Source organism: Neospora caninum, chromosome VIIa, assembly GCF_000208865.1.
Source record: "Neospora caninum Liverpool complete genome, chromosome VIIa".
Lineage (NCBI taxonomy): Eukaryota > Apicomplexa > Conoidasida > Eucoccidiorida > Sarcocystidae > Neospora > Neospora caninum.
Window position 1 is genome coordinate 2,355,340 of NC_018393.1, and position 24,754 is coordinate 2,380,093.

The 24,754-nt window shown below is 55.0% G+C and overlaps 2 protein-coding genes across 2 annotated transcripts; one reads left to right on the forward strand and one right to left on the reverse strand.

Moving 5' to 3' along the window:
* Positions 1–1,093: 1,093 nt before the first annotated feature.
* NCLIV_021920 (hypothetical protein) lies at positions 1,094–7,264 on the reverse strand (the record flags this gene model as incomplete). The annotated part of the gene is made up of 1 exon (XM_003882386.1): positions 1,094–7,264. One exon carries the CDS (start codon positions 7,262–7,264, stop codon positions 1,094–1,096), a length of 6,171 nt encoding a protein of 2,056 aa, XP_003882435.1.
* A 7,931-nt stretch (positions 7,265–15,195) lies between these two features.
* On the forward strand, positions 15,196–24,476 carry NCLIV_021930 (conserved hypothetical protein; the record flags this gene model as incomplete). The annotated part of the gene is made up of 3 exons (XM_003882387.1): positions 15,196–18,882; positions 20,477–22,948; positions 23,289–24,476. 3 exons carry the CDS (start codon positions 15,196–15,198, stop codon positions 24,474–24,476), a joined length of 7,347 nt encoding a protein of 2,448 aa, XP_003882436.1.
* Between the last annotated feature and the right edge of the window lie 278 nt (positions 24,477–24,754).

Sequence of the window (24,754 nt, forward strand, 5' to 3'; positions counted from 1 at the left end):
TATCTCTGCGCTTTAGCACTTGCACCGAGTCTTTCAGCCCCGTCCCCCTCCGTCCTAGGGTAGAGACGTGCGGTGTCTCCTCGGCACTTCACCACTATCATTGGGAAGGAATGGTCTGAGAAAGTAGCACGAAGGGAAGAGACGCCAGCCGTATCAGCATTCAGCAATCGCAGGAAAAAAGTTTTTAGTAGTTTGCTGAGATTCCGGTCTACAGAAACACTGGCGCATGCAGGACAGCCAGTACATCATTAAAGCAAGAGTTACTCGATGCAATATTTTGAGTGCGGCCGGGTGTCTCGCTGGTTTTTTTTGTGGTCGTTCGACGCTAACAGCTACGCCACATAACAGTTCTAGAGTAGGACTGGAAGCGTGCGCGTGTCTTTCACTTATTCCGAAGAACGCTGGGCACCTCTTATCTGTATATCCCCACGGAGTTGCCTCCGACGGTATCGTCTGTCGGTTGTCCATTGAAAGCCATTAGCGTTTTTTCTGTGTGTATCACTTTGGCATGTCTGGAAGCGCAGAGGCGACATGCGAGACGGAGCTGCTGTGATGCATCACTTCGTCATGCAGTGAGAAGAAACAAGATGTTTATCTTCAATAAAGTTTCATATTTGTTGTGTAGGAAACGCATGTTGTCTTGCTTCCGAAGTGGTCTTCGGAGAAAAACAGTTGACAGGGGATGGGGTGTCGAGATGTGAAAATGAGCACGAGACATCTAGAATCTTCGAGCCCTGTTAGCGCCAAGAGTGGCGAAGCTCGAGAAAGCGGTCAGACGCGAACAACCTCGGCCGCAGTGTGTAGGGGAAGCATGAATCACTGCGCTTGGGAAAAGCAACGGCTTATTACCGAGGAAACGGATTTGACCGCGCGACACGGACCAAATGCTCAGCACAATCTAAAAGTAGAGAGCGCTTTATCAACGTACAGCCCGTTTCGTTTCCACATGGACCTGTCTTTCTCCGATTCAGTGCGCCAGCACGGTGTCCGCTCCACATTCTATCTCTGTTCGTCGTTCCTCTCGCCGATTCCTCATCGCACCTCCACACATTGTCTGCCGAACCTCGGTGTTTTTGCCACGCCTGCGGCACCCTCAAACGCCTTTCACGTTCTGGATGATACGGGTCTGAGAGCTCCAAGAAGGCTGGAGATTCGTTCCGGCGGCGTTTGGGGTTCTTCCATTTCCTCTACTTGCTGCGGCCACTGCAGCGGCGTGAACTGCCGAAGCTGCCTGGATGCTCTGGCCTGATACGACCACCTGCCGGCATTGTTGACCAGCCGCAGCTTGGAGCAAAGTCTGTGAGGAACGCACGCCGGCGCCGCCCGGAAGCGGGGAACCCGGAGAGAAGCCCACAGATCCCTCTAACCACCCAGCTGGGAGCATGCGTCCGTCCTTCGAGAGTTCAAACCACGGACCCTGCTGGAACCCACGGAGAGGGGACGGGGAGTTCGTGACTGGACTCGTTCCACCTTGAGGGGACATGGGGCGATGCAAGGACGGGTGTGCGTGAGAGCCGTTCACGGGATTCGGCACGGCTAAATTCGTGGCTCTCGCGGCCGATGGGACGGCGCCAAAGTGCACGCCGCCGTGCGGAGCTTGCAGCGACGCAGGAACCGCCAAGACGCCGGGCCACCGAGAGCAAGTCGTGTACCGTTTCGCTTCCTGTGATTTCACGTACGTCGAGTGATCTTGGTAGACAGGAGCAGGAAATGGGGAGAAAACTCCGTTTACTCTGCCCCCAGAACCTCTCGGGATACGCGCCCCCCATGGTGCTAGACGATACCAAGCATGACTCCCCGTGGCGGCGACAGCCGAGGGCGGTGTGCTGCGCGGACGACGGCAGGCAGCCACGTTCGAGGGCTGCGGGCTTTGCGCACGCATCACGGAAAAACTCGTGAATGGTCCCGTCCCCCCGAGCTGTCGACCTGCGGAGACGCCAGAATGCTGGCCCTGAGTTTGATCAAACGGAACAGACGAACTCACGTAGGGCGAATGGTGTGACGGACTGTTAGCCGGACCTGGCGACGGAAGGCGAGGCCCCCGCATCTGTTGAGAGACTCCCTCTGCGTTTCCAGTCGCCAACTCAGCGTGTCCAGGAGACGCGTGACCGCTCGCTGCGGCACCAGTGGAGTCTCGGGTCTCAAGGCACGTGGGGGGGAGGGTTCGAGCATTGCTGTCGCTCTCAGCTGACGCCACTGCTCCGGTCGTTCGGTGCTGCGCCAACGAGGCGTCCTCGCCTCTGGGGCCGCACGACTTTGAAGCCGCGGACGCGCTCTCCTTGCCTTTGGAAACGCTCGCCGCATCGCTTCCAGACTTACTCCCTCCTTTAACACCAGATGCCTTGTCTGTGCCGCGTCCAGGTGCGCCGCTAGGGCTACCGGCGTGTGTCGCAGAGGGAAATGGTCGTGTCAAGCCTCTGTGGGTAGTACCCTTTTGTCCCAATCTGGATGTTTCCCTGTTCAACCGGTGAGGTCCTCCCGGTACAACCACCTTCCCTCTGGAAGTTGCTGCAGGTGCGTGCTTAAACGCGCCGACGCGAGAGTCATCCCGTCGCTGAGTGGGCAAAACGGGAGCGTTTGAAGCTACCAAGGCTGATTCCTTAGACGAACCAGAGCCCTTCTTAACAGGCCTGCTTGACTGCTCAGAGTGGCTTCGGAATTTGGGGACTCCAGTGCGCGCCGGTTGGCGAGTCGAAACCCAGCCAGAACGTGGCTGTCGCCTCAGCGCCGTCGCAGACGGGATCCGCCCGCGAGTCTTTGACGGCAGGAGCTCAGAATCTGCATTGCTTGGTGTAGCACCAGGCAACTCATCGTCGGTAGAACCCTCAGAAAGGTGATCTGCAAAGGCACTGAAGTCTTCTGCTTCCTCGCAATCCCTTGCCTCCATGTCGGCGCCTGAGTCCCGCGCTGTGCCGCGATTCTTCTGCTCACACTCGGCGGATCGGCTCAACCCGCTTGGTGTTGCGCCTGAGGACTCTTCGGCACACGGCCGAGATCCGCCCACCCTCCACACCGATTGCTGAGCCTCGGCTGTCGCTGCAGAGGCCAGAGTGCCATGTCCGCCTTTCGAATTCATATTCGGCAGCTCGCGGTCTTGAGACAACGGTGCAAAAAAGGCGCCGGACACGCCACAGGAGTCGGACTCAGGCGGAATTCCCGACGGGCCTTGATCAAGTTCGCCCCACCGCGGGGTTTCCCGAATCGCGGCGCGGGCACTCGCTCGGTGTCCTTCAGGAACGGGGGCCGCCGGCTTTGAATCAAATCCTGTCGAGCCTTCTCCGTGGGATGTCGCGGAGCTGCCTCCGATCTCGCTTTGCGGAGAACTATGGTACCATTGCTGGCAAGGTACGTGTGCTTGGGAATGAAAGAAAACGTTTTGGGAACCTTGACAGACACGACTCTCTCCGGCTGCTTCCGGGCACACCCTATTCGGCTGGTAAGGGACGTGTGGTGTCTGCAGTGCAACGGATTGGGTAATCACGCTTGCGGGTTGCCGGGCATCCTCCAAATGGAAATGCGATTTAGTCTGTTGGGAGGCATCCGACGGAGACGTCGCGTGAAGTGGAGCGTGATCCGAGACCTGGGAGCCTGCCCCGTGGTTGGAAAGGGAAGTCGAAGGGCTGAGGTGCGAACTACTTTCCTGTCGTATTCCGGTGCTCATCTCTTGGCAACCTCGCGATTGAGAGCCAAACTGCGCCGAGGCACTTGGTTCGCTCTCTGTTTGATCCCCTGTGAACACCTCGCCGTTAGCATCTGTTTTCTCCAGCAGAGGCGAGCCCCGTCGGGCAGGCACCCCATCTGCGGTATTTTTCTCAGAGTCTGACAGGTCTGCGTCTTCGAAAAGAACGCTGTAGTTGTCTGCCTTCACAGCAGGACGTCTCGGGCCCTTGCACACCTGTTGCGTGGCCTGAACTTTACTTGGAAAGCTTTTGGCAGCTGTCCCAACTGGGCCGCCCTCCGGTTTCCGGTCCGCTGATTTCGATCCTCCCCTTGAGAATCGTCGGTTCGTCGCGGAAGAGCTCGTCGCTCGGTGTCCAGCACCGGTGCCTCTAACAGAACCAGACCAGCTGGGGCGAGCTGTGGGGTGAGTCGGCAGCAGCACGGGTGGTGGGGAGATGACAGTCCCCGCATGGACAGCGGCATGCGTGCTCCTGTTGATGTCCAAGATTCTGGAGATCAGCGATGCACACAATGCGGCACGCGCCGACTCATTTTTCTCCTGCATGCGGGTCGACAACGCTTTCCTCTGTGCGGCCTGGGCGATGGACCTTCTCACACCCCCTCGACGGTGATCGGTGTCGGATAGCTGCCCGAGGGAACGCGCGCTTCGGGCGCCAGCCAGACCGCCAACATGTGCGGATGCAGCTTCTGGACCAACTCTCGACGGAACGACTTTTTTCTTTTTGGAGGGGAGATTCGCTGCCGCATCGTCATGAAGATCACGAGGCGGAACTTTCGTCTCGTCGTCGCCGGGGACAGGGTGTGAGTGAAGACTAATTGACGAGTCCACTCGCAGAGCGTCGACAGGCGAACCTGTATTCGGGTTCCATTCACCCAGCGTTTCACTGGATTGTTGTCCGGCAGGGGTCGAGCTCTCGCCCCCGGAGCAGCTTTGGCTGTCGAGGCTATGGCCGTTTTTCTCCAGAAAGGTTTCGGGAGGTACGACGCGAGCTCCGTCCTTTAGAGCATCTGTGGAATGCGTCTGGAACTCATCTGGGTCGCTTTCGGCCTTGGACCGTTCAGCTACGTCCGAGTCGACGGAGGAAGCCATCGTGCTGCCGCGCAGGAGCCGACACTCTGACGGGGCGGTTTGGCTGTACTCACACCCTGCGCTGCTCCTGCTCTCTGAACCCTCCTGCATTCCTTGCAGTAGTGTCTTCTTTTCAGATGGAAGATCTGTATGGAGTTGATCCGGAGAGGCTTGCCGGGAATCTTTTTCTGGCGCGGACAGATCCTCCTGTACGCTACTGTCCCGTCGATGCTCCAAAGAACCGGCACTCGTACCCAGAGAAGCGGACGCACGTATGGTCCCCTGCTCGCCTCCCGTCGAGCCGCCGAAAAAAACGGCGGACTGAGCGCCAGGCGGGGCTTTTCTGTACGTTGCATCATCGTGTCGATGTGCATTCGTGTTGCATCGGCCATCAAGCGTGAGCTGCTGTGACGCCGCCGGTTTCTGCGGGGCATGAGATGCTCTGACCCCTGCTCTGGTGAAGGAAGGGAGGGGAGTTGGAGCTGAACGGAAATTGCTACTTCTTGGGCTCGAAGCTGTACGGACGGCTGAGGCGGACGACGCCCTTGAATGCTTCTCACAGTGTGGAGCGGCGCCCGAGAGTGTACATGACGCACTGCTGCGTCGCGGAACAGCGTCGGGATACTTCGCGTAGTACTCGCTGCGAAGTTCAGACCACATCCGTTTCACCCACGGATGCTGTGGCAAGAGGTGGAGAGGAATACGGTCCTCTGGGTCGTAACGAAGTAATTTTGCGATAAGGTCTCCAGCGTCGGACGCAATGTGAGGAGGAATTGTTACTTCTGCTTTGAGAACCTGCTGAATCAGCTCGAGGTGCCGTGTTGACTGGAACGGTGGTTTCCCGTCTAGCATCTCGTACAGCAAAATGCCTGCGCCCCAAAGGTCAACTCTCCAGTCGTGGCCTACACCTTGGATCATCTCGGGCGCCAAATAGTCAAGAGTGCCGCAGAAATTGAAATTCTTTCTTTTCCCCAGGACCGAACCACACCATCCCAAGTCCGCGATCTTTAGCACGTTCTGTCCATCCAAAAGGAGGTTTTCCAGTTTCAAATCTCGGTGTGTAACTCCCTTGCTATGAAGGTAGTGGAGTCCATTGACAAGCTGAGAGAAATAGACGAACGCTTCGCGTTCGGATAAACGCCTTAGGGGCTGGGACCGGATTTTCGAGTACAAATCGCCTTGGCTACAGTACTCAAGAACAAGGTGAACTTGCTCGTTGTCCTCCATGCACGCGAAGCACCGCAGAACGTTCCGGTGTCGTAGCAGATCCTTTTGAACCAGCAACTCAAATTCAACCTGACTAACCATCCCGGCGCGCACGACGCTTTCCTTTTCGATAGACTTTACCGCAAACACTTTTCCTGTTGCCCGATGCCTTAGTTTCCTCACAACGCCGTAAGTGCCTCTCCCTAATAAACAAGCGTCGCCGCCAGAACGGGAATCCGCTAACTCGAAATCATCGAGCTGGCAATTCACTAAAGCATCCTCTGGAGTTTTCTCTTGGTGCTTTCCCGTTTTCGACAACCCGCCGACGCCAGGGAATGCATCCAGCGCCCACAAGAAACTTCTAAGGGGAATAACGTCACCTTGTTCTTCGATGCTGCTGACTGATGGCAATCCTTCTCCTCGTGCTTTGGGTGAAAATGAAGCATTTGCTGACAGCCGCACAGCGTCGCCCTCACAGAAATGACCGTTCTGCTTCGGTCTCCCTCGAAGTGTGCCGGAGGCCCTGACTTTCACTCCTGCCGCATTCGTCTCTCCACTTGCGTTTCTTCTGGTGGGTGCGGAACATTGCTGCATGTGATGTCGGGCAGGAGTCACCTCTGTTGAGCCGTTGGCCGCCGGATCGTCCGCTTCTTCCGCATCTGAGCGCTGCACCAGCTGCTTTTGCTTCGCAGGGCCGAGTGGCTGAACAGGCGTAGGGCCCCCAAAAGCGGGATAGCCCTTGACTGACGGACTGGCGTCTATTCCTCCTTGAGCGGTACTCGACGGCCCCTCTTTCAGCCTGGATGTCTGCGTCTCACACGTTAGCTGCCTGGTCTCGCTTGTCTGCGGAGACGCGGCACAAGTAGCACTTGCGCCGCCTGTTTGATTGTCGGACCCGCGTTGGCTTGGCATAGGAGATTCAATTCGCTTCTTTGACGATGTGTTGGGCATCGCAACTTGCCACGACGCTGTGGAGACATATCGTGCTTCGCCTCTTTCAGTTGCCGGTTCACACCGCACTCCAGGATGCCCACTTCCTGTGCCCGTTGACCGGGACTCCACTGCTGCTGCCGCAGACCGCGTATGCATTGGCAATGTAGGGGTCACCTGTGTGGCATCAGTCAGAATCAGGCCTTGGGTTGACGGGCGTGTTATCTTCGGGTTCTGAGGAAAACCAGTTGCTTCCAATTCTCCTGGCTGACTGGAGCTGAGCGGAACTTGTGCCGGGCTGTTTCGCATCGACAAACGCTTTGAGGCGCACGCCGGAGTTGCGGTGACTTCAAGGGCGTGATTCGCCGTCTCACTCATTTTCTGCTGTCGACCAGCGGAAGGCTCAAGGCTGGTAACAAACGACGACGGTCCTACTGCCGGTTGTGCCTGCGCTGCCTGGCTCATCCCCGACAGTTTCTCAACTGAACAGGGATCAGTAGCTGGACACGGCGAGGACGGTACAGTTCCACCATACCCTGGGATCTGCCTAATGCCTGGCACCATACGCGAGTCTACAGCACTGCCTGAACTGCATTCATCGACACCGCCACCGTTTTGTTGTCGCCACTGGAGATGACTTCCACCACAAGCCCCAGCAACAGCGTTGACTGAAGACGGAGTTGCTCTAGTTGTTCTCAAACCCTGAGGGAACGATGAAGGGGAGGACGCGGTTTGGGAAGAGACTACTGAAGAGTCCGTTGTCAATCCTCTGTTGTCCCCTGGGACAAACACTTTACTTTGCGCCACTTTGGAAAGACCATTACCTGCGGTGTCCTCTGCTGTTCCCACACTCGGCGATGAGCTGTGCGAAGCAGTCCGCCTGCTGGTAGATTTTGCAACCCCTCCATGTTCCGGCACGACATAAGCACGAGACTGACCGCCTCCGTCCGTGCCGCACTGGGATGTAGCTGATTCGATAACCGAACGCTGTTGCCGGAATGATGGTTCCCCTGCTTTCGATGAAGGCACCAGTCGCTGACAACGTGACGCGGGTGGCGGGGCAGAATTCGGCCGTCGAAAAACCGCTGCTTGGCCTTCACGATCCCTTTGCAGACCGCCTCTAACTGGGGTCGTGCCTAATGACTCCACACACGATAGCATTGGGTTCCCTAACATCAGTTGATGGTGCGCTTGCAGTTCTACTTTATCTCCTCTGAGTTCCGGAAAAGCCACGCGGAAGCCGCTGTCTGCCCATGGTACATTAACGTCGCTCCCAGCAAAACGGCGGTTGGGAGCCATGTTGCTTGCTGGTGCTTCTTGATGCAGCGTGCGATTTGGTGAAGGGTACGCAGGTTGACGCCCCTGTTCCGGAGTACGTGTCGGTGGGCGAACTGGTGTAGCACTCGATGACCGCACTGCGCCCACACCAGCATACATCGTCCTGGCTGCAGCGGAAGCCTGAGGGCTTTCAGCACGTGGAATATGACCAGCCGTAGACGCAGAACAGCGGTCAGACGACGGCATAGTTTTCCCGGGATGACTCTTCGCTTCCGGCTGCTGCGTTGGCGGAATGTGATCGTGTCGAAATCCCCCCTGCTGATTCATTTGGGCCCTTGGTTCAAGCGTTGTCATCCCTGGCGTCACGGATCGCAGCTGTGTTGCCATAGCCGTAGACTGTACGCCAGTTCCTGCTGAACCAAAAACACACGGCGACCGCGCCCGTGATCGCACTCCAGATGATTCTGCGCTGGCGGCCTCCTGGTGAACTTGCCCCAAGGGCAATGTACAGTGGCTGCCCTTAGAATGCACTGTAGCAGCCGAACTAGGTTCGAACTGATTCGTCTGCCGAACCCGAGTTCCTCCCAGTCTCTGCTGTCGGAGCATGGGCCTCGACGTTTGAGCGCTTTGCATGCCGAAAGCAGACGCTGCTGCCCGAGCAGCCCAGGCACCTGTAAGGGGCCAGAGACCATGAAGCCAACTCTGATGCGATGGATCTTGTGCCTGCGTGGGTTGAGAGCTGTGCGACGGTGTCGCGTTGACATCTCGTGTTAACGAGTAAGAGGCCGTGCACTGATTCGCTGGCTGATTTGAGAGGGCTTCAGGCACAAACGTTTGGGATGTGTAAGGGATTCGGAGAGGAGACGACGGATAGCTCAACGATAGTTGATGCGGAGCAACCACGTCTTCACTACGTTGCGCACTGTAAGGTGTTGTAGGTGTCATACTCCGAGCGAACAAATGAGGGAAGGCGACGGACTCAGCAGCGGCTACAGAGGCATCATTGCCTCCGTCAAATTGCCTGTTCCGTGTCGGTGTGCATGGCCGCATTTTGGTGTGTCCAGGCTCACCAGCGGCGCGCCCTGCTGGATTCGCAACATAGCTTTTAAATGCAGAGGGTGGTGCGGTCGGCAACCCATAACTCTGGGACAGACCAACAGAGCCTGTCGGAGGAGCTTCCACCCGGCGTATGACTTGGTCTAATGGAACATTCCTGGCGTATGAGGACAGTGATTTCGGTGACCCGGAATGATGCTGAGCCGGTGAGATGGGTCGCCCGAGGCGGAAGGAAGGCTTCGCACAGCTAGCAGTCACGCCTGAAGGGCTGTCACCAGCGCACCCAGAGCAGGCACTAGCTGGCGACCCTTGCATTGACGATGAGCTATAACTGAGGAAATCCATCTCCGGTAGCAGCCAAAAAAAAGGGACAGGCGCCCAAAAGCCCCGTTAGGCAAAATTAAGTGGCGGGGGTAACACTCACGCGAGACCGCAGAACCACACGCACTGCAAAAAGCCGAAAATCCGCCGTCGCGGAGACGGTGACCAACCGCTAAAGCTGAATAAATCGGACAAAGTGTTGAAACAAACCATAACATGCGGGAAAGTCAATGGCCGCCACTTCAGACGTGCAACGGTTGGCAAGCACCGCAATGGCATTCAGCAGGCCTGCAGCTGTTCCGGGGTACATTGGGAAGGGAGGGGAGCTCGACAAAGAGGGACGGGGAGTGATCTACAAGGAACGGATGGTGGATGCAGAGATTCCACTAAAAGTGTTCCCAACGAGCCATGAGAAAACGGGACGAAATGTGTGCGCGAGCGAAGTCGTGAGGAGGTGGCTTTGTGCAGCGGGCACTCAGCAGTTGACAACGGCGCGAGTCTGATCGCGGCAACTTAGGCACAGAAGGACAAGTGACTTCTTGCAAGCATTGTGGCCGAAACAGCAACAGGCTTCTCCGCACATCTCTCTTTTTCGCTCTACGCCTCACCAAAAGAAGCTAGAAAATTAATGTAAAGAGACGCATTCGTCGGATGCGCAGAAAACGTGTCGAATCGTGAAAAGACGCAGAGGGACTTTTAGCCACAACGAACCCGAAACGGCGACCCGAGGAGTCCCAGTTCGTGCGGAGTCACGGTAGCAGCCGATGTCACGCTAAACAGCATCTAAGCGGAAGGTTGAAAAGTGGCGAAACAGTGTTGCCGCGGTGAAAGTTTTCCTTAACTTCTTCGAAAGAGCCTAAAAACTAAGGCGAACGACAATGTTTGGGGATTTCCATCGCATTGTATACCGACACTCAAGTGGCTGGGTGGCACTCAGACACGGCTACTTACGATAACCGTCTGCGTGGGGAGCGCGCACATTCGATGAGAGGCCAAACGCCGGCTCTCTTGTCTGGTGACGTGCTTGCCTCTCTCAAGGCGCGCCAGACAAAGCCCTTCCTGAGCGCGGTTGCTGCAGTTAAATGCGTCTGTTGGCTATACTCAGTGCTGAAGAACATTGTTTATTCTGTCTTTGACGGACTATCCTTCAATACTACTTCCCTCAGTCAGCGTAAAAAGGTAGTAATGCCTTCTCCACACACAGCAGATCCCTTGGCATCATGAGCGGCCTCGACGAATGCTCATCAACGGATAACTCGTAGAGCATAGAGAGACCGATGAACGGGGGGGCACGGTTTCCTGATAAATTGTAAGGTATCATATCAGCCGGACCCAATGTTTCGAATGTGGCGCTGGAACTCTCGAGAGCTTCGTGCCATGAGCCATGCCCCTTCCCTGTGTGCCCGAGGGAACGGAGTTTTCCCAGATGGCTGTAGCGGCGTGGTTTGTTCATGAAACCGCACGTTGGTTGTTTCTTGTCTGTGCCATCTGCTTGCAATGCTGTGCTGGCCGCTGAACTTCACACACTCTTCGCGGTCAGCCTACTCCGTCAGAGAGCTTGTTTTTCTTGTCGTCCTCGGCTGCTCAAACGGTTCTGTTGAGTGTTCTGCCAAGTCCCAGTCCTTTGTGGTTAGGGCGCTTATGTGCGCGTGTTTCCTATGGAGAGCGATCCTGCCGAAGGTCAACCTGCCCAACCATTGAAGAATTGTAACGACACAGTTGTGAAGTTTTGGCTTCGAAAGCGAGTACTGCTTATTGGTAAAACACTGGGAGGATGATATGGGGTCCGGGTGGTTAGCGTCAGGGAATACCGTTTACTCAAGGATAGCTGAGGCAAGAAATCATAACGGCCATCGAATGGTCCTGAACTTTTGAATCTGGATATGTGCGGCAACGGCTAAGTAGCAAGAACTGTACTGTTCATCTGGTGCAAATGTGCACTTCAGTACACCCAAGTTTTAGCGCACTGCAATGAGTGGCCGCCGCTGACAGTCTCGAGGCTCGGCACAACCTTCATCGAAACATTTCTGGGACGAGGGGGTCCAGCGGTTTCGTCCGCCGCCCTGATGCATACGAGGCAGCCTACGAAACGGTCCCAGAACCTTTCGAGTACCGACTGCTTCCCTGTGAATTCAGGGATTTGCACTTGATGTCTTGCGTGCCCCGCCCTTTGATGATAGGTAATCCTGGCGGGGCGACCAGCGATATCCCTCCCGGCTGTTCTCTCAACACCCCTCCCCCCTCAATACGTTTGCTAGGCGGTGCCAAGAGCACTGCTTCGATCCCTGGAAAAGGGACAGTCACCGATTACCCGTGGCTCGTTGCATTCTCACGTTACGATGCACGGTCCCTTGTTACCTGAAGATTCGCAGGAATGCATACAATGCTCCCGACTCCCACACAGAAAACGATAATACTACTAACTCTAGTGGTTGACATCGCTGCTATTTAGTCCAGAACAGAGTTTCTCTGGAAGAGGCTCCTGCAAGAACAAAGTCCGCACGCGTCACCTACACATCCCACGCCCATTGGCGTGGAAAATATTTCCTGACAAAAGGCCGAGTTGTTCACCATCAAGGAGTTACTACCGTTTCCACCATGGAGTTCATGCCGATTCCCCCATTTTCTCTTTTAATTCCTTTCAAAGGAACGGGAGCAGGACGCACTGTCAAATAAAACCTGTAGACGGTTGCCCATCTACTAGTTGAAAATTACACTCCGGCTTAGCATCGACGGAATCCCTTTTCTCGGAGAGCTGATGTCCCCCTTGAGGGAGGCGTACGGTGGTTTTCCGACTTCATCGAAAACTCGTTTTTGGGCTAGAATATTCCTCAGTGTTGGGCTCACTCGTACATGTGATCCACTAATAAGGTGGTCGTCGCCGTTCTTGGTATAGAGATACTGCTAGTATAGTGGAAGGGTATCTGCGTTGGAGCCATTCTTGAACACGAACAACCATGAACGAATCAGTGTTGACGGCGGCGCGTGCGTTGGCAGAGAACGTCAGACTATTCACCAGGTAGACTCTGTTGTGTCTATCTCATAGTCGTTGCTCCAACGAAAGTCGCCTTGCGAGGCCTTTCAGGCCAACTGTCTTCTGCTGAATCTGCGCACGAGCGACCGTTGCCATTTTCCCACTTGACATTTTTTCACGTGTTCGATGACTCTGCACGCCTTCAATACGAGAAACTTGAGGGTCAGAAGTGTGGAGGCTCAACAGAATGCCATCTTCACTATAACTTGTCGAACTAGCACGGCGGTTTCGATACAGCACAGAGGGAGTTGAAAACTGAGCGTTCTTCTACTCAGCTGGATGTCTCCAAACCAGGAATGTACTGAACCCAGGTGAACCGTAATGACAAAACGTTTCCAGGTCTAAGGGTTGTTAGTTACGCTACTCAGGCCGGTTTGTTTCAACATACTCAAAAAAACCCGTTTAACGATAGGCGGTCGTAGATAGGATGGAAATCACTACAGATGGAATGGCAAGGCAGGAAATGCCATTGATGCACGGCTAATCGCTCAAGAATAAAGGCGCGAAACCAACGAGGCCAGTTGTAACGTCTCCGTTCCGGTGCCACTGCTTCGAATCTATTGGATAATGGCCCAACGAGGCAGAGCTCGACGTATAGTGTCGCGAAACAGCAGAGCTATGAACACGTCGTTGTGTCGCAGAGGCCACGAAAGAATCATCATTTGATGTGAGGTTCGGTGTGTCCGTTGGCTATCGCTGAATATAAAAAACCGTGTCTTCATATTGTTCGTTTTACCTTTCCAAATAGCAACAACAGCTTGTTCGTGTCTATGTCACGTTCCCCCCTAACAGGGAACTAGGGGCCACACTTGTCATTCTGTTAGCATCGGGTTTTCCCCTTGCATTCACATGATGAGGGGGAAAAACGGTTGCCTGTATGGATTCGCTACGTTCCTCCACGTTATTGGCTGCTGTCCACGTGATTTTCGATATGCTGTTTCGTTGCGTAATTTGCTTTCCCCTGTGCTTTAACTACTAAGCCGTTCATGCGGCTTCACTTCCTGTGCAGAGCAAGAACTTCGGAGTTTATGATGTTTTCAAATGTCGGTCGAAACACCCTGTTAACATGAGAAAGGTGCGGGACACTTCATCGTGTCCGGGCGATAAAAAAAACACGCACGTCAGAGGTGGTTAGACGCAACTAAACATCGTTAGCAGGATCAGCTTCCAATCAGTGACTACCTGAAATTGTGTGATCTGGCCTCTATAGAGTGAGTAATTGCACACAACGGCATAATTGGACGCAAACGCAATTTGATCGTAGCCGCGCCCCGTGTATCCAGAGGTCGTCAAAATAGTATCCTCCGTTGGAATGACATAGCCTCCTACCCACCGACGTCAGTGCAAGAACGTTGTGACATCCAGTGTTCTCCTCATCGGTAAGAGCAGTAGTAGGAAAAAGGCTGTTTCGTTCGTCGGAACAGTCATACGTGTCGGGCGATAAAACTGACGAGTACATCCGCCAACCGAAGAGGTGCCGTGTCAACTACGAAGCTCCACATATGTTTCCAGATATTATTCGTTGCAGCGATTGCGTAACTGAAGGTAGACTTGCTGGTTTGCTTTTTGCTTTCTGTGGAGGTGCGGGGCAATGGGGGGCCTTTACCGTCGACATGGGTACGGATACCTATCTGAACAAGTTTGTGGGGCTGGAGGCAGCCCTCTGTCTCTGGTCAATTACAGAAAGCGTTGTGCCGCTGACAAAAGTTCGTGTGCATCGGAATCCACGCCGTGTGTGCTTTTCAGATACGAACCCTTGTTGTGTGGTGAAATTAAAAAGAAGGCGAGTGAAGATCTGTCGATGGAAAACAAAAATGTGAAGTAACTCGCCCATTTTTAACAGCAGGTTTTACTCAGTCGGCCTTTTTACTGGGCTCCGCAGCTGACACCATCCAATCACAAAACACGAAGACAGTCAATTTTCAAATTTTTTTCATATGATTTGTTTCTCGTGCTACGCGCGTGCTTAGTTGCGCGAGGTGATGCAAGGCTCTGTGAGACTCCCCTTGAGAGTCTGAAAAGGAGAGTAGGCAGCAAAACGATAAGCGGTAATGAAGCAATATTGAAAGTGGAAATGGATTGTACGACGGTCACAATATTGGTTGTTGTTCCACCGGTACAGCGGCAAACGGTGCCCCAGTAATGCCACAAGCTGGCAAATTGTAAAACATAATCGAATGACGATGGATGTGCTTCTTTCCGTCCTCGGTGGAAATCGGGATAGCGACAGTTTCCATTGGTCGTAGATATTCTAGAGTGTCGTGGTGAGCAAACATGTTTGAGGGCTGCAAGCTGGCTTGTGTCCTCGGCTCTGGAGAAACGTTACTTGCGCTGTGCTAACAAATATGCCAAATTGAGAATGCTGGTTAGCATTAGCGGAGTCTGCCCGATAGTTCACTTCTCCTTGCGTCACGTTTTCCGCTTCCAGATTTTAAACACGCTCTCACGTTGGGCAACGCAACCACAACGTAGGAGTTGCCGACTCCCATGTGTCCGTAATTTCTCGGAACAAGGCTTCCCCCATTTTATATTGTGACGACTAGTAATCGCCAGGTACACACCAGACAAATTTCCCCTCTGAAACAGGCCCAAGCAAGACCCATCATCACAGTCCGAGAGAATGAGGCGTTCGAGGACATCCACCTGGGTCCGAGACCCTGACTGTGTCTGTTCCAGAGCTCCCGGCTACCGCAGCCCCACCAGGATAAGCTCAGCAAGGGCATCGACACGTTTTTCCCACTGCGATTCGGCTCTCATGCTTGATCAAGACGGCGAGGGTGAGACAGAAGGCGCAGCGCTTGACGCCAATGAGAATCCTGTTGTCCAGTATATCCCCTTTGGCCGCACTCGTACAAATGGAGATCATGGTGTTTCCCATCGTTTGTCATCAGACGAGATTTCCAGAGGCGGGTATCTGCTACCTGAGCTGCGGGTTCCGATTTCAGATCAGAAACGACCAACGAGCAGTATCCTTCTTCCCGTTGATCCCATACCACTGTCAGCATCAAGCCATCCAGTACCTCTGCAGACGAGGAGGGGGAGCAGAAACCAGACAATCAGTGTCAGAGTCCGACCGGAGTGGGGCAAAGACAAACCTCGTGTATACGCTGAGCCCGAAAGTACGTCTGGTTTCCCTCCTCGGAAACGTGTGGCACATCGAATTTCTCTTCCCCTCAGTCGAGACGTTTTTGCCGGCACGGATGATGGCGATGACCAAATCATGTACTTACCAGTCCGCAGATCAACTACTCGCCAGCTGCGATTCTGCAGTGTCCCTGTAGCTCCTGCATCACTGAAGTCAGCCCTGCGGAGATTTGCGTCTCGACCGCACGCCGCTGAGAACCCTTCAGATGTGCACTGTCGGAGAGTATCCCGGGGAGACCATGGTGGCGGCCTGGCATCAGGAAGAGGGACTTTAGTATCTGCTGTACCCACTGCATTTGGCGATGCCTCTGGCTGGTATACGGACGATGAAGCTTGCGTTTTTGAACATCATCCCATGAGACAAGGAGTGCTAGGCAGACGATCTTGTCACAATCTGGGTGCCCTGCCGGCTTGTCGAGCGTCGGGGGTGTTACGATGTGATGAAGAGATCGGAGTGTTAAGCGGAAACCAGCGCATTAGAGAGCGAGCCAGCATTGCACGTCGGTCGACAAAGGGCGTCTCGACGATGAGGAGGCCCTCCACCAATTTGGTAGTGAGGAGTCGTCCAGGTGCTGTGTCACGCGATGTGGGTGACGGCGACGACTACGTGCCGCTCGACGTGTCCGTCGGCAGCACAACAGCGAGCACGGCAATTTATGGCACAGGAGATGAATCTTCTTGGGCAACCTCGAGGCGATTCCTGGGTGAAGGGAATTACGACAACGAACTGCAAATTCCTTATGTATACGTGCCAGCTTATGTTTCCTCCGTCTGTGGTAACAAATCAGCGGTCAGGGGCTCGTTAAACCATTCACCGGCTTCCGGGGGGGTGACTGGCAGGAAATCTGTGGTTTCAGGGACAGGCGCTGGACAGACGTGTTCGGCAATGCGGGTTAGTCGTCCCCTTTTTGCCGCGCGGAATTCCTCTGTCATCACGTCTGACGCTAACGAATCGGAACCTGAAGACGAGGCATCTGTCGAGTACGGCCCTCGCCTTACCACACCAGGGGATAGTATACGACGGTCACTGCGCACGCATCCGTCTAGTGCATCGAGAACTGAGCTCGCGACTATTCCTGTAGCAGAAGATCCACTAGTGTTTGTGGAGGAATCTAGCAGAGCAGAAACCACAGTGCCGTCAAAGAGAGTTGATTCTCGTTTGACGACCCAGCTAGATGCAGGAATGCTAACAGGCCGTTCGATAGCTGTCGATGGGAGGGCAGTATCACAAGTGCCATCAATGAGATTACAGCCGCATGTGTCGGATGAACAGCTAGACGACATTGTCCTTATACCTGTTCGGAGATCTGTTTCCCGCTGCGAAGTGGACGAACCGGCGGAAGTTCAGGCTGGAGACTCCAAGCATAACGACGAGGAGGAATTTTGGGAAGATGGAAACCAACGGGTTCCAGCTGTAAATGACAGTATTGTGCATGTGCCGGTTCAGTACCTCTCAAGTGATCCACCGGTGACGCTCGCGGACTCTAGAAGGCCTTCGTCAGCAAACACCAGACGAACCAGCAGCGTTCCCGCTGCGGTCAACGGGTCTTCGATCCCTTTCGGCAGCGCGTCACAGCTCCGACACTGCTCCCACGCTGCAGGAGAGGACTGTGAAGAAACTGGGGTAGAAAACGATTTTCACAGTCGACGTTCCTTTCCTTCACAGCTAAGTTGTAACACTGAAACTGGGACTTTTCGTCGCCGACGGACGTGCCGAAAGTCCTCCAGCGAATGCTCAAGTGCAAAGGAACCGTTAGCGACAGACGCCGCACAAATCCTCAAAATATTCGACGACGGAAAACGCTTCAGTTCTGATGTATCTCCTCTAAGCAAAGCGGCCCCCAGAAGGGGACTGCGAGCTCCTGAAGGCCACGAACGGCCAGGCTCACGCGCCTCGAAGAGGCCATCCCAACGCGTACCGTCCCAAGTCTTTGCGGCGCGGCAGAGTGGCTGCGGGCAACGTAGGTCATCTGCAAGGTCCGCCAGGGATGTTAGGGCCGTTCTCCCGTCCTCCACGTCAGCTGGTGAAGCCCCACAGTGTCACAGGGGACAGCTACAAGGAGCTGAACTCTCAGAAGAAGAGGCGACCTTTGACTATGGCGAAAGTGGCGTGGCGGAACGGCATCGCCAAACTCGAGTTGCCAGACGTTCGACTATGCGCGGAGCGCCACCTGAAGCTGTGGGCGCTGTCACTGGCAGCAGCGTTGTGGCAGCAAAAGATGCAGAAGGACCTGAGACACTTCGCTTCGAAGCTGACGTCGAAGCGGAAGAAGATGGAGAAGAGGAAGAAGATGGACAAGAGGAAGAAGATGGAGAAGAGGAATCCTCTGAGACCCTTGTGCCCCGCCGCAGTGCTCGGCTTTCCAGATGGGAAAGAGGCCGGGTCACTGCAGGGGCGAGCGCCCCCCTGGATCAATACCGCTTACGATCTTCTCAGACTTCGGGAGCTCGGAAAACGATGCGCTTCGCTCCTGATGGAGAAGGCGAAGGCTTTTTGGAGCAGTTTCGACGGAAGGAGGGAAGTCGGACGGCAGCAATGCAGGGCTCTCTTGGTGGCAAGCTGCCGAATCAAGAAACACTGTTCAGTGACAGCGACCAAGAGGAGCCAGATGAAGATGGGGAAGGAAGCTTACCGCCAGCGAATGCAGACGATTTCGCCGACGGGGAGGTTGCAAGTACCTATGACTCAATGAGCAGTAGCCAAACAGCAGCTGAAGACGATGACGAAGTTATTTTTGTTCCATTGAGAAGACGTACGCGACGACATACTAAGTCGTCAACCCACCGCCACGACTCGTCCAGAGTTCGGGGAAGCGGTTCACTCCCTTCAACTGGGAAAGGATCTTCAGTCTGTTGTCGTGGCTTCCTGTGTTGTGGCGTGCCTGAAGTGCCTGCTGAGACTCAGCGGCCCTCGCCATTACGGTCGCTCACAGCGCCACCTCACCAGAAAGATGCGACAGAGATGAAGGGGAAGAACCCTCTTCGACTTTCTACAACCCAGAAAGGTCGTGGCCAAAGCGGAGTTATAAAAGAAGTGGCACCGAGGCGACTCAGTTCTGACAGAAAGACAACGCTTCAGTTGCCGGCGGTCCAGGAGACCCAAAAACTTAGTAAGGGGAAGGGAGGGAAAGCTGAAGGTCCCCCGCCTGCTTCGTCCTGTCACGTACTGGTCCCTGCACGTCTCTGCCACACAACACATGTGTTCGTCCTTGAATGAAGGAACTTTGTTCTCCCTGGGAAACTATCTTCTGAGGAGGCGGTTCTCTTTCCTTTCGGGACTGCAAGCAGGCCTCAGCAGGGCGCACGCAGTGTTTGCGGTAGAAAAAGGCGGCATTCAAACCAAACCGACGGAGGCTAGCAGAGAAAGACTTCTCCATCGTCAGTACCACACGTGGTAGCTTCCATTTTCATCTAAGTCGCAAGTTCCTTCCTGAACTCTACATCGTTTTTACGCACAACACAGAACACACCAATCATTGACCAATTCGGCGGGAACATACACCGGGGCGTGGGCCACTAGCCTGCACAAAAAAGTGCTGCACACGTTCTCTGGCCGGTCCATGTGTGGCGTTCACACGCCATACAAAGGCCTTTGAGAGTTCGTGCTCGCTGCGACTTCAAGGGGTTTGCGATGGGTGGCGGACAATTTGTTTGAGTACTACGTCCGTTAACGAGTCTTCCCGATTTCCGCATTCAGAGCTCCTCCAAAGAGATGTGGAAAGTATGAGGGGGTCTATGTTCCAATCTTAATCCTCGCGTGATATCATCCTCTCTTGGAGTTCCATCGGATGAAAATCTTCCGAGTATACATTGCTACTTCTGGCCACGTTGGTATGCATACTACTCTCCCTCTGATTACAGGTATGAATCGGACATCGGAGGTTCAGAGGCCGCTACGCACAGTACATCGAGGTGCCTTCGAATCCTCGAACGAAATGAACATTCGCAGCTCTGCCGCGGATCGATCCTCCTCTTCCTCTGGGGATCAAGATGCGTACGAAGATGAAGATGAACAGGAACGTGATGGCGACAGCCTTGACCGTAGGACAGGGTGAGTGTCTCAAAGGCGTCTTGACAAACGAGTCTAGCAGGGACGCAGTTTCTCTTATCCTCCCCTACAGGTCCGGACGCAGGCGTTATTTCGTTTTGGTGTTTAAAGGGATTGAGGAAACCTACATATTTCGTGCCTCGTCCTATTTGGAATATCCACCCGTGGCATTTTCACGAGAGGAGGGCAATCTCTCTGAGTGGCACTGCACAACAGCCCAGCACTACGCCTACTGTTTTCCTTGAATTCTCGAGGTCCCCTTCTTAAACAATTCACAAGTTCACTCCGGAAGGCTTTATGAAGCGACGTCTCAATTACTGCTACCAGCTTTCCCCTGAACGTAGCACTCATTTTACATGCATTCTGAAGTCCACGATGCCTTTCTTCACCCCTATCTACCGGGCAGCGGAGCCGTAGCGGAGAGTCAACATACTCTTCTGGAAACATCAGTCAGCGCTGGATCTGCCACGACAGTCCGGCCACCGGATGCTTCACTGTGGAATATGTTTTCAGAACTTCTGTGGATGCCTGCGCCATGCAGCCGCTGACCGCTCCGACGGCCGCAGGACCACCGCTGTCTGTGCCGCGTACCCGGTAGGCCACAGAGATGCATAAGAGTAGAGACGGTGAACTCCACAAAGGAAGGAAAATGGAGGACGAGTCGTGACGGGTGCCATCTTCTCTACGCGACCTCACTCCTACTGGAGAGGCTCTTCGTTTTGTGCATCCACACGCAAGAGTGCCTGCTGCGTCGCAAGGTCCCACCATCGCGCGCAGAGATACACGTAACAGAGGACTGTCCCTACAAGGCGGCCATAAGTCATTCACCACGAGCCGTGCTTCTCGTCTACCTATTTCAGCCAAAGGTGCGCCTGTAAAGCCTGACATACGTTGCAGATGTGTGGATACATGTGTAGAACGCAGCTTATACATCGTCACAAAAAGCATGAACCCGTTCGTTTCTTCACCGGATGTACGACCCGGTGACATTGCCGAACTTGCTTGGTCGTTGTTTGGGTCCTCCGGTCGTTGCTCACAGGTTCGATGTGTATTTTCTGTGACTGCGAGTCCCGAATTATTCGTCAGGTCTGTAGCCACTTCTCCGATCCCTCCAGTGGAGGACTCGTTTTCACAAATATCGTCGGCGACTTCTTCGGCTGATTCACAGTCCACTCGTAACGGAATGTCCGGATCAAGCGGCCTAAGCACACGCACATCCCAGGTCAACATGCTGTCCAGGGGGACAATCCATGCAACGCCGCCAAGGCCTCGCACTGCGGTGTCTTCGCCGGGCGATTCTTCATCTACCCGTCTTGTCAGCTCGATCAACGTTTCTGACCCAGGCTCGGTCCGTTCTTCGGTCACGGAATCTCTAAACACGTGCAGAGCCACGGACGGCTTTCCGCGGACAAAACCGGAAACAGGCTCTGTTCTTGAAAACTGCCCACTGGGCGCAGAACGCGCTCGGCGCCCTTCCCCAGGCTGCTACTCGCCAATGCGCGAACCTCCATCAGCGCCTTTGAAACCACCAACGGCTGCGCGCGCATCACTTCCTCTTGCTGACGCACTGGAGTCAGGGGACCCGTGCGATGCTTCAGAGAGGCGTCGCTTCACAGGTGTTGAACAAGAGGTAGATATGCGGGAAGCGGCTGGCTGTGTGCGAAGATCTGCCTCCTTGCTGCTGTCTGCAGAGGCGCCTTCACACGCATCGAAAGTCTCCAGCGCTACTTGTGGGCCTCCACCACTGCGAGCATCTGTAGTTCCCCTTCTGTTGGAACGAAACCCTCGAGAAGAACACGAGAGCAGCCGTTTCGCATATAAGCAGGAAGAAGGCTTCAGCCGTGTTTCACGTGAGAGTTCATCTAATCCTGTTCGGGCAACTCACACCGGATGCTTGGGAGGGATAAGGTCTTGGGGCCATCTCCGCAAGGCAGGACGCGCCGGATTTCCCCTTAGTTCTCGGTCATACCACTCTTCTCTCATTTCTCGGTATTCTCGGAGGTTCCCAGTGTTAGGGAGTGCAGGCACCCTCTGCGGCTGTAGCACTGCATTGAGTGGAGCAAGCACCGCCCGTCAGCCGTCCAGTGACTATGGATTTGAATCGAGATTCTCTCTCTCGAGTTGCTGCATCGACCGACCCACCTGGCGATATCACCCTGCCGATGAATCTCTGTTTGCCGGAGCCACGTGGGCATGGGCTGGGGGAGACCCTCAGGACGATTCCGGTGCTCAATGGCAGCCGGGCGGCTCGCGCAGGAATGACGAACGGGACCACCGATCCCCCGCGAACGACGCAGCACGGGAGAATGCCACACGCACCAGAGGACGAGACAACCACTCGCGGTGTTTGTCAGCTCAGCAGTGGCAACCATGCGGCTCGGGCGTGACAAGCGTTCGTGGAGTCGCTGCCGAAGCAGTGGCTGCTTCGTTCTGTGCAGCCGCCCGGGCGGAAGGCGGATATCGGGGAGAACCGTGCCTTTTTCCTCGCTCGCCATCTTCTCGATCGAGCGGAAGGGGCGCGGGGACGAGCACAACGAGGGATGCCTGGTCCCGAGAAGGGAAAACAGAGAATCGCCCTTACTGCGAACCAGCCGGTGGGCGAGAAGCGCGGGAACGGAACGCCAGCGCGGAAGAACCTGAATGTGCTCGCGGCAGTATTGCTGCGGATGCAACGGTAGACAACAGTCTCGCGATCGGCGTAAGCGGAGAAACACAAACGAAAGAATCAGGAGAAAGTGTTGAAGAGCGGGGAAAGACGGAGTGCGGATGGGGACACTGGTGGTCCTCTCCAAAATCACGCGGCAGTGCAACCAGACTAGACAGGTGCACGCATTCCTTGTCTCCTCGAAGGCGTTTTGTGGGATCGACGCATTCGCGTGTCGAGCGGCCTCGAAGCGGAGTTTCCCGAATCGCCTCGCTGGTCTCCTCGCTCGGCGGGCAGAGGAGCAGTCCGCTCTCGCGAGGAGCAAGTTTCCGCTCCGGCGCTGTGAAAACTTCCCTTAAATCTGCCGCTGCTTTCTGGATGAGATCAGACCAAACTCGGAGCGACGGCGCCCCGGCTTCGCAGGGGCCGCTCAATGCTTGGGAGTCTCTTTCTTCGTCCGTGTCTGCTCTGTCAGTGTCATCCGTCCCAGAAGCTTGCTGTGTATCTGATGAATCGAGCCAAGCCGAAAGGCGACACGTGAGATGGTGGCAGTGAAAAACGGTGACTCATGTCGGTGGCTCTCGCCGAAAACATACCATACGTGGACAAAGAACCCGCGACGCCCGCACTTTGATGCGGAGGGACGTGAGGGAGGCGGTCCTGGTTCTGAGACCGGACAACACTTCCTTCCGATCGTGTATTTGCAGCTGTCCAGCTGAGCAGTGCTGGCTGGGGCACGCCTCCAGGACGGGACACGTGTGCGAACAACGCGTCAGATGGGGTTTCTATCAAACATCGTCGTGTCGGTATCGAGAAAAATGAATGAAGGAAACAGCGCCGCAAAGAGACTGACGGAGCACCAGCGACGCAAAAAAAGCTGCCTGTTGCCGAGCACATTCGCCTTACCGCTGTTCGTGTGTGCGTTGTTTGCGTGTATGTCACTCGCCGATCTTTTCCTCTTCCCCCCGATGGTGCAAAGCGTGTGGCAGCGCTCGCCCCGCCCTCTTCTCGCTCCCTCGACGGCTTCACACTTTTTCTGGACCGCGTTAAAACGAGAAAACAGACCCCGCCGCACCATCCCTCCGCCACGTACAACTCCTCACTTCGTCAAACAGTCCAGAGGGCTCTCCATAATCTCCGGCAGCGTCGCGCCAATACCAGTTCTTCTCTTCGCTGTTCTTGCGACGAGGCAGACGGCAGCATCGGTCGAGATTATAGGGTATACTCGGGGAGCTCAGATTGTGAGGAATGCAGAACGCCGAAGAGCACCACGGTCGATCTAAAAGGGCGGCACGGCGGACGGGCGAACGACGGAGGCGAGAGAACCTCGTACATCTCTCCATTGACTGCAGCCGGCCGTAATGCTTCAGACCCCCCCACTCCTTCTGCGTCTCCTTCTCGTTCCTCGGCTTCTTCTCCGTCTTCCTTTTGTTCTTGCTCAAGTCGAACTTCTGACGCTTCCTCTTCCAGCCACGTCGGAATGAAGGGGAACTCGCCAACCGACAGCAGTGCGCCCGCAAGGCGAGACTCAGACACAGACGCGGATGGCCGCAGAAAGGATGACGAGGCAGAAATCGTGACAGCGATACTTCACAGACTCAAGGAAAAGAAGGAAATCTGTGAGGAACAGTCTGAGAGAAACAGCACCAAGCGCGACAGTTCTGAGAGCCGGGGTGATACACCTGAGCGCTTGCAACCAGGCGGGAGTGAACATTTGCCAAGTCAAGCAAGTACGGCTCGTCGCGAAGGAGCCTTGAGGAAACGCTCGCCGTCGCGAGAAAGCATTCCGTATGATGAAGGGAAAAATACCGTTAGTGAAGGAGAATCTGGGAGAGTTCCGGCGGCACAGCAGGAGGGGAAGTTCCCTCTTCAAGTGAATAGGTGGCCAGGAGACACTTCAGTTTGCGCGCTGGCGGCAGCCAGGAAACTGAAACAGCAGAGGGATATGGCGGCAAAGGATGCGGTCCAGGCTGATCCTCCCAAGGCCTCACCCACTGCCCTACGAACAAAGCGCCATGTCCTTCTCCGACTAGTAATTGAGGATTGCCGCAGCGCACCGGTGTAGCTTTGGTTTTTTAACGACCGAGCGAACATTCCGTCATGCTCATCTTACGTAGACGATTATGACCTTCGGAACAGGAACCGCTGAGACAGCCGACGTAAAATTCGTGTACTTTTGCTTTTAGACTGTCTGGCGCTACTGCAGACGACGGGTGCGTGTTTTATGCATGCCCGTACACTCCGATATTTGACGTGTTGGGAGGGCAGTCTGGAACTGCCGCATCTTTGCTATCCCAGTGTTTCCATACATGAGTCGCGTAACGAGAGGAAGCAGCAAGGATG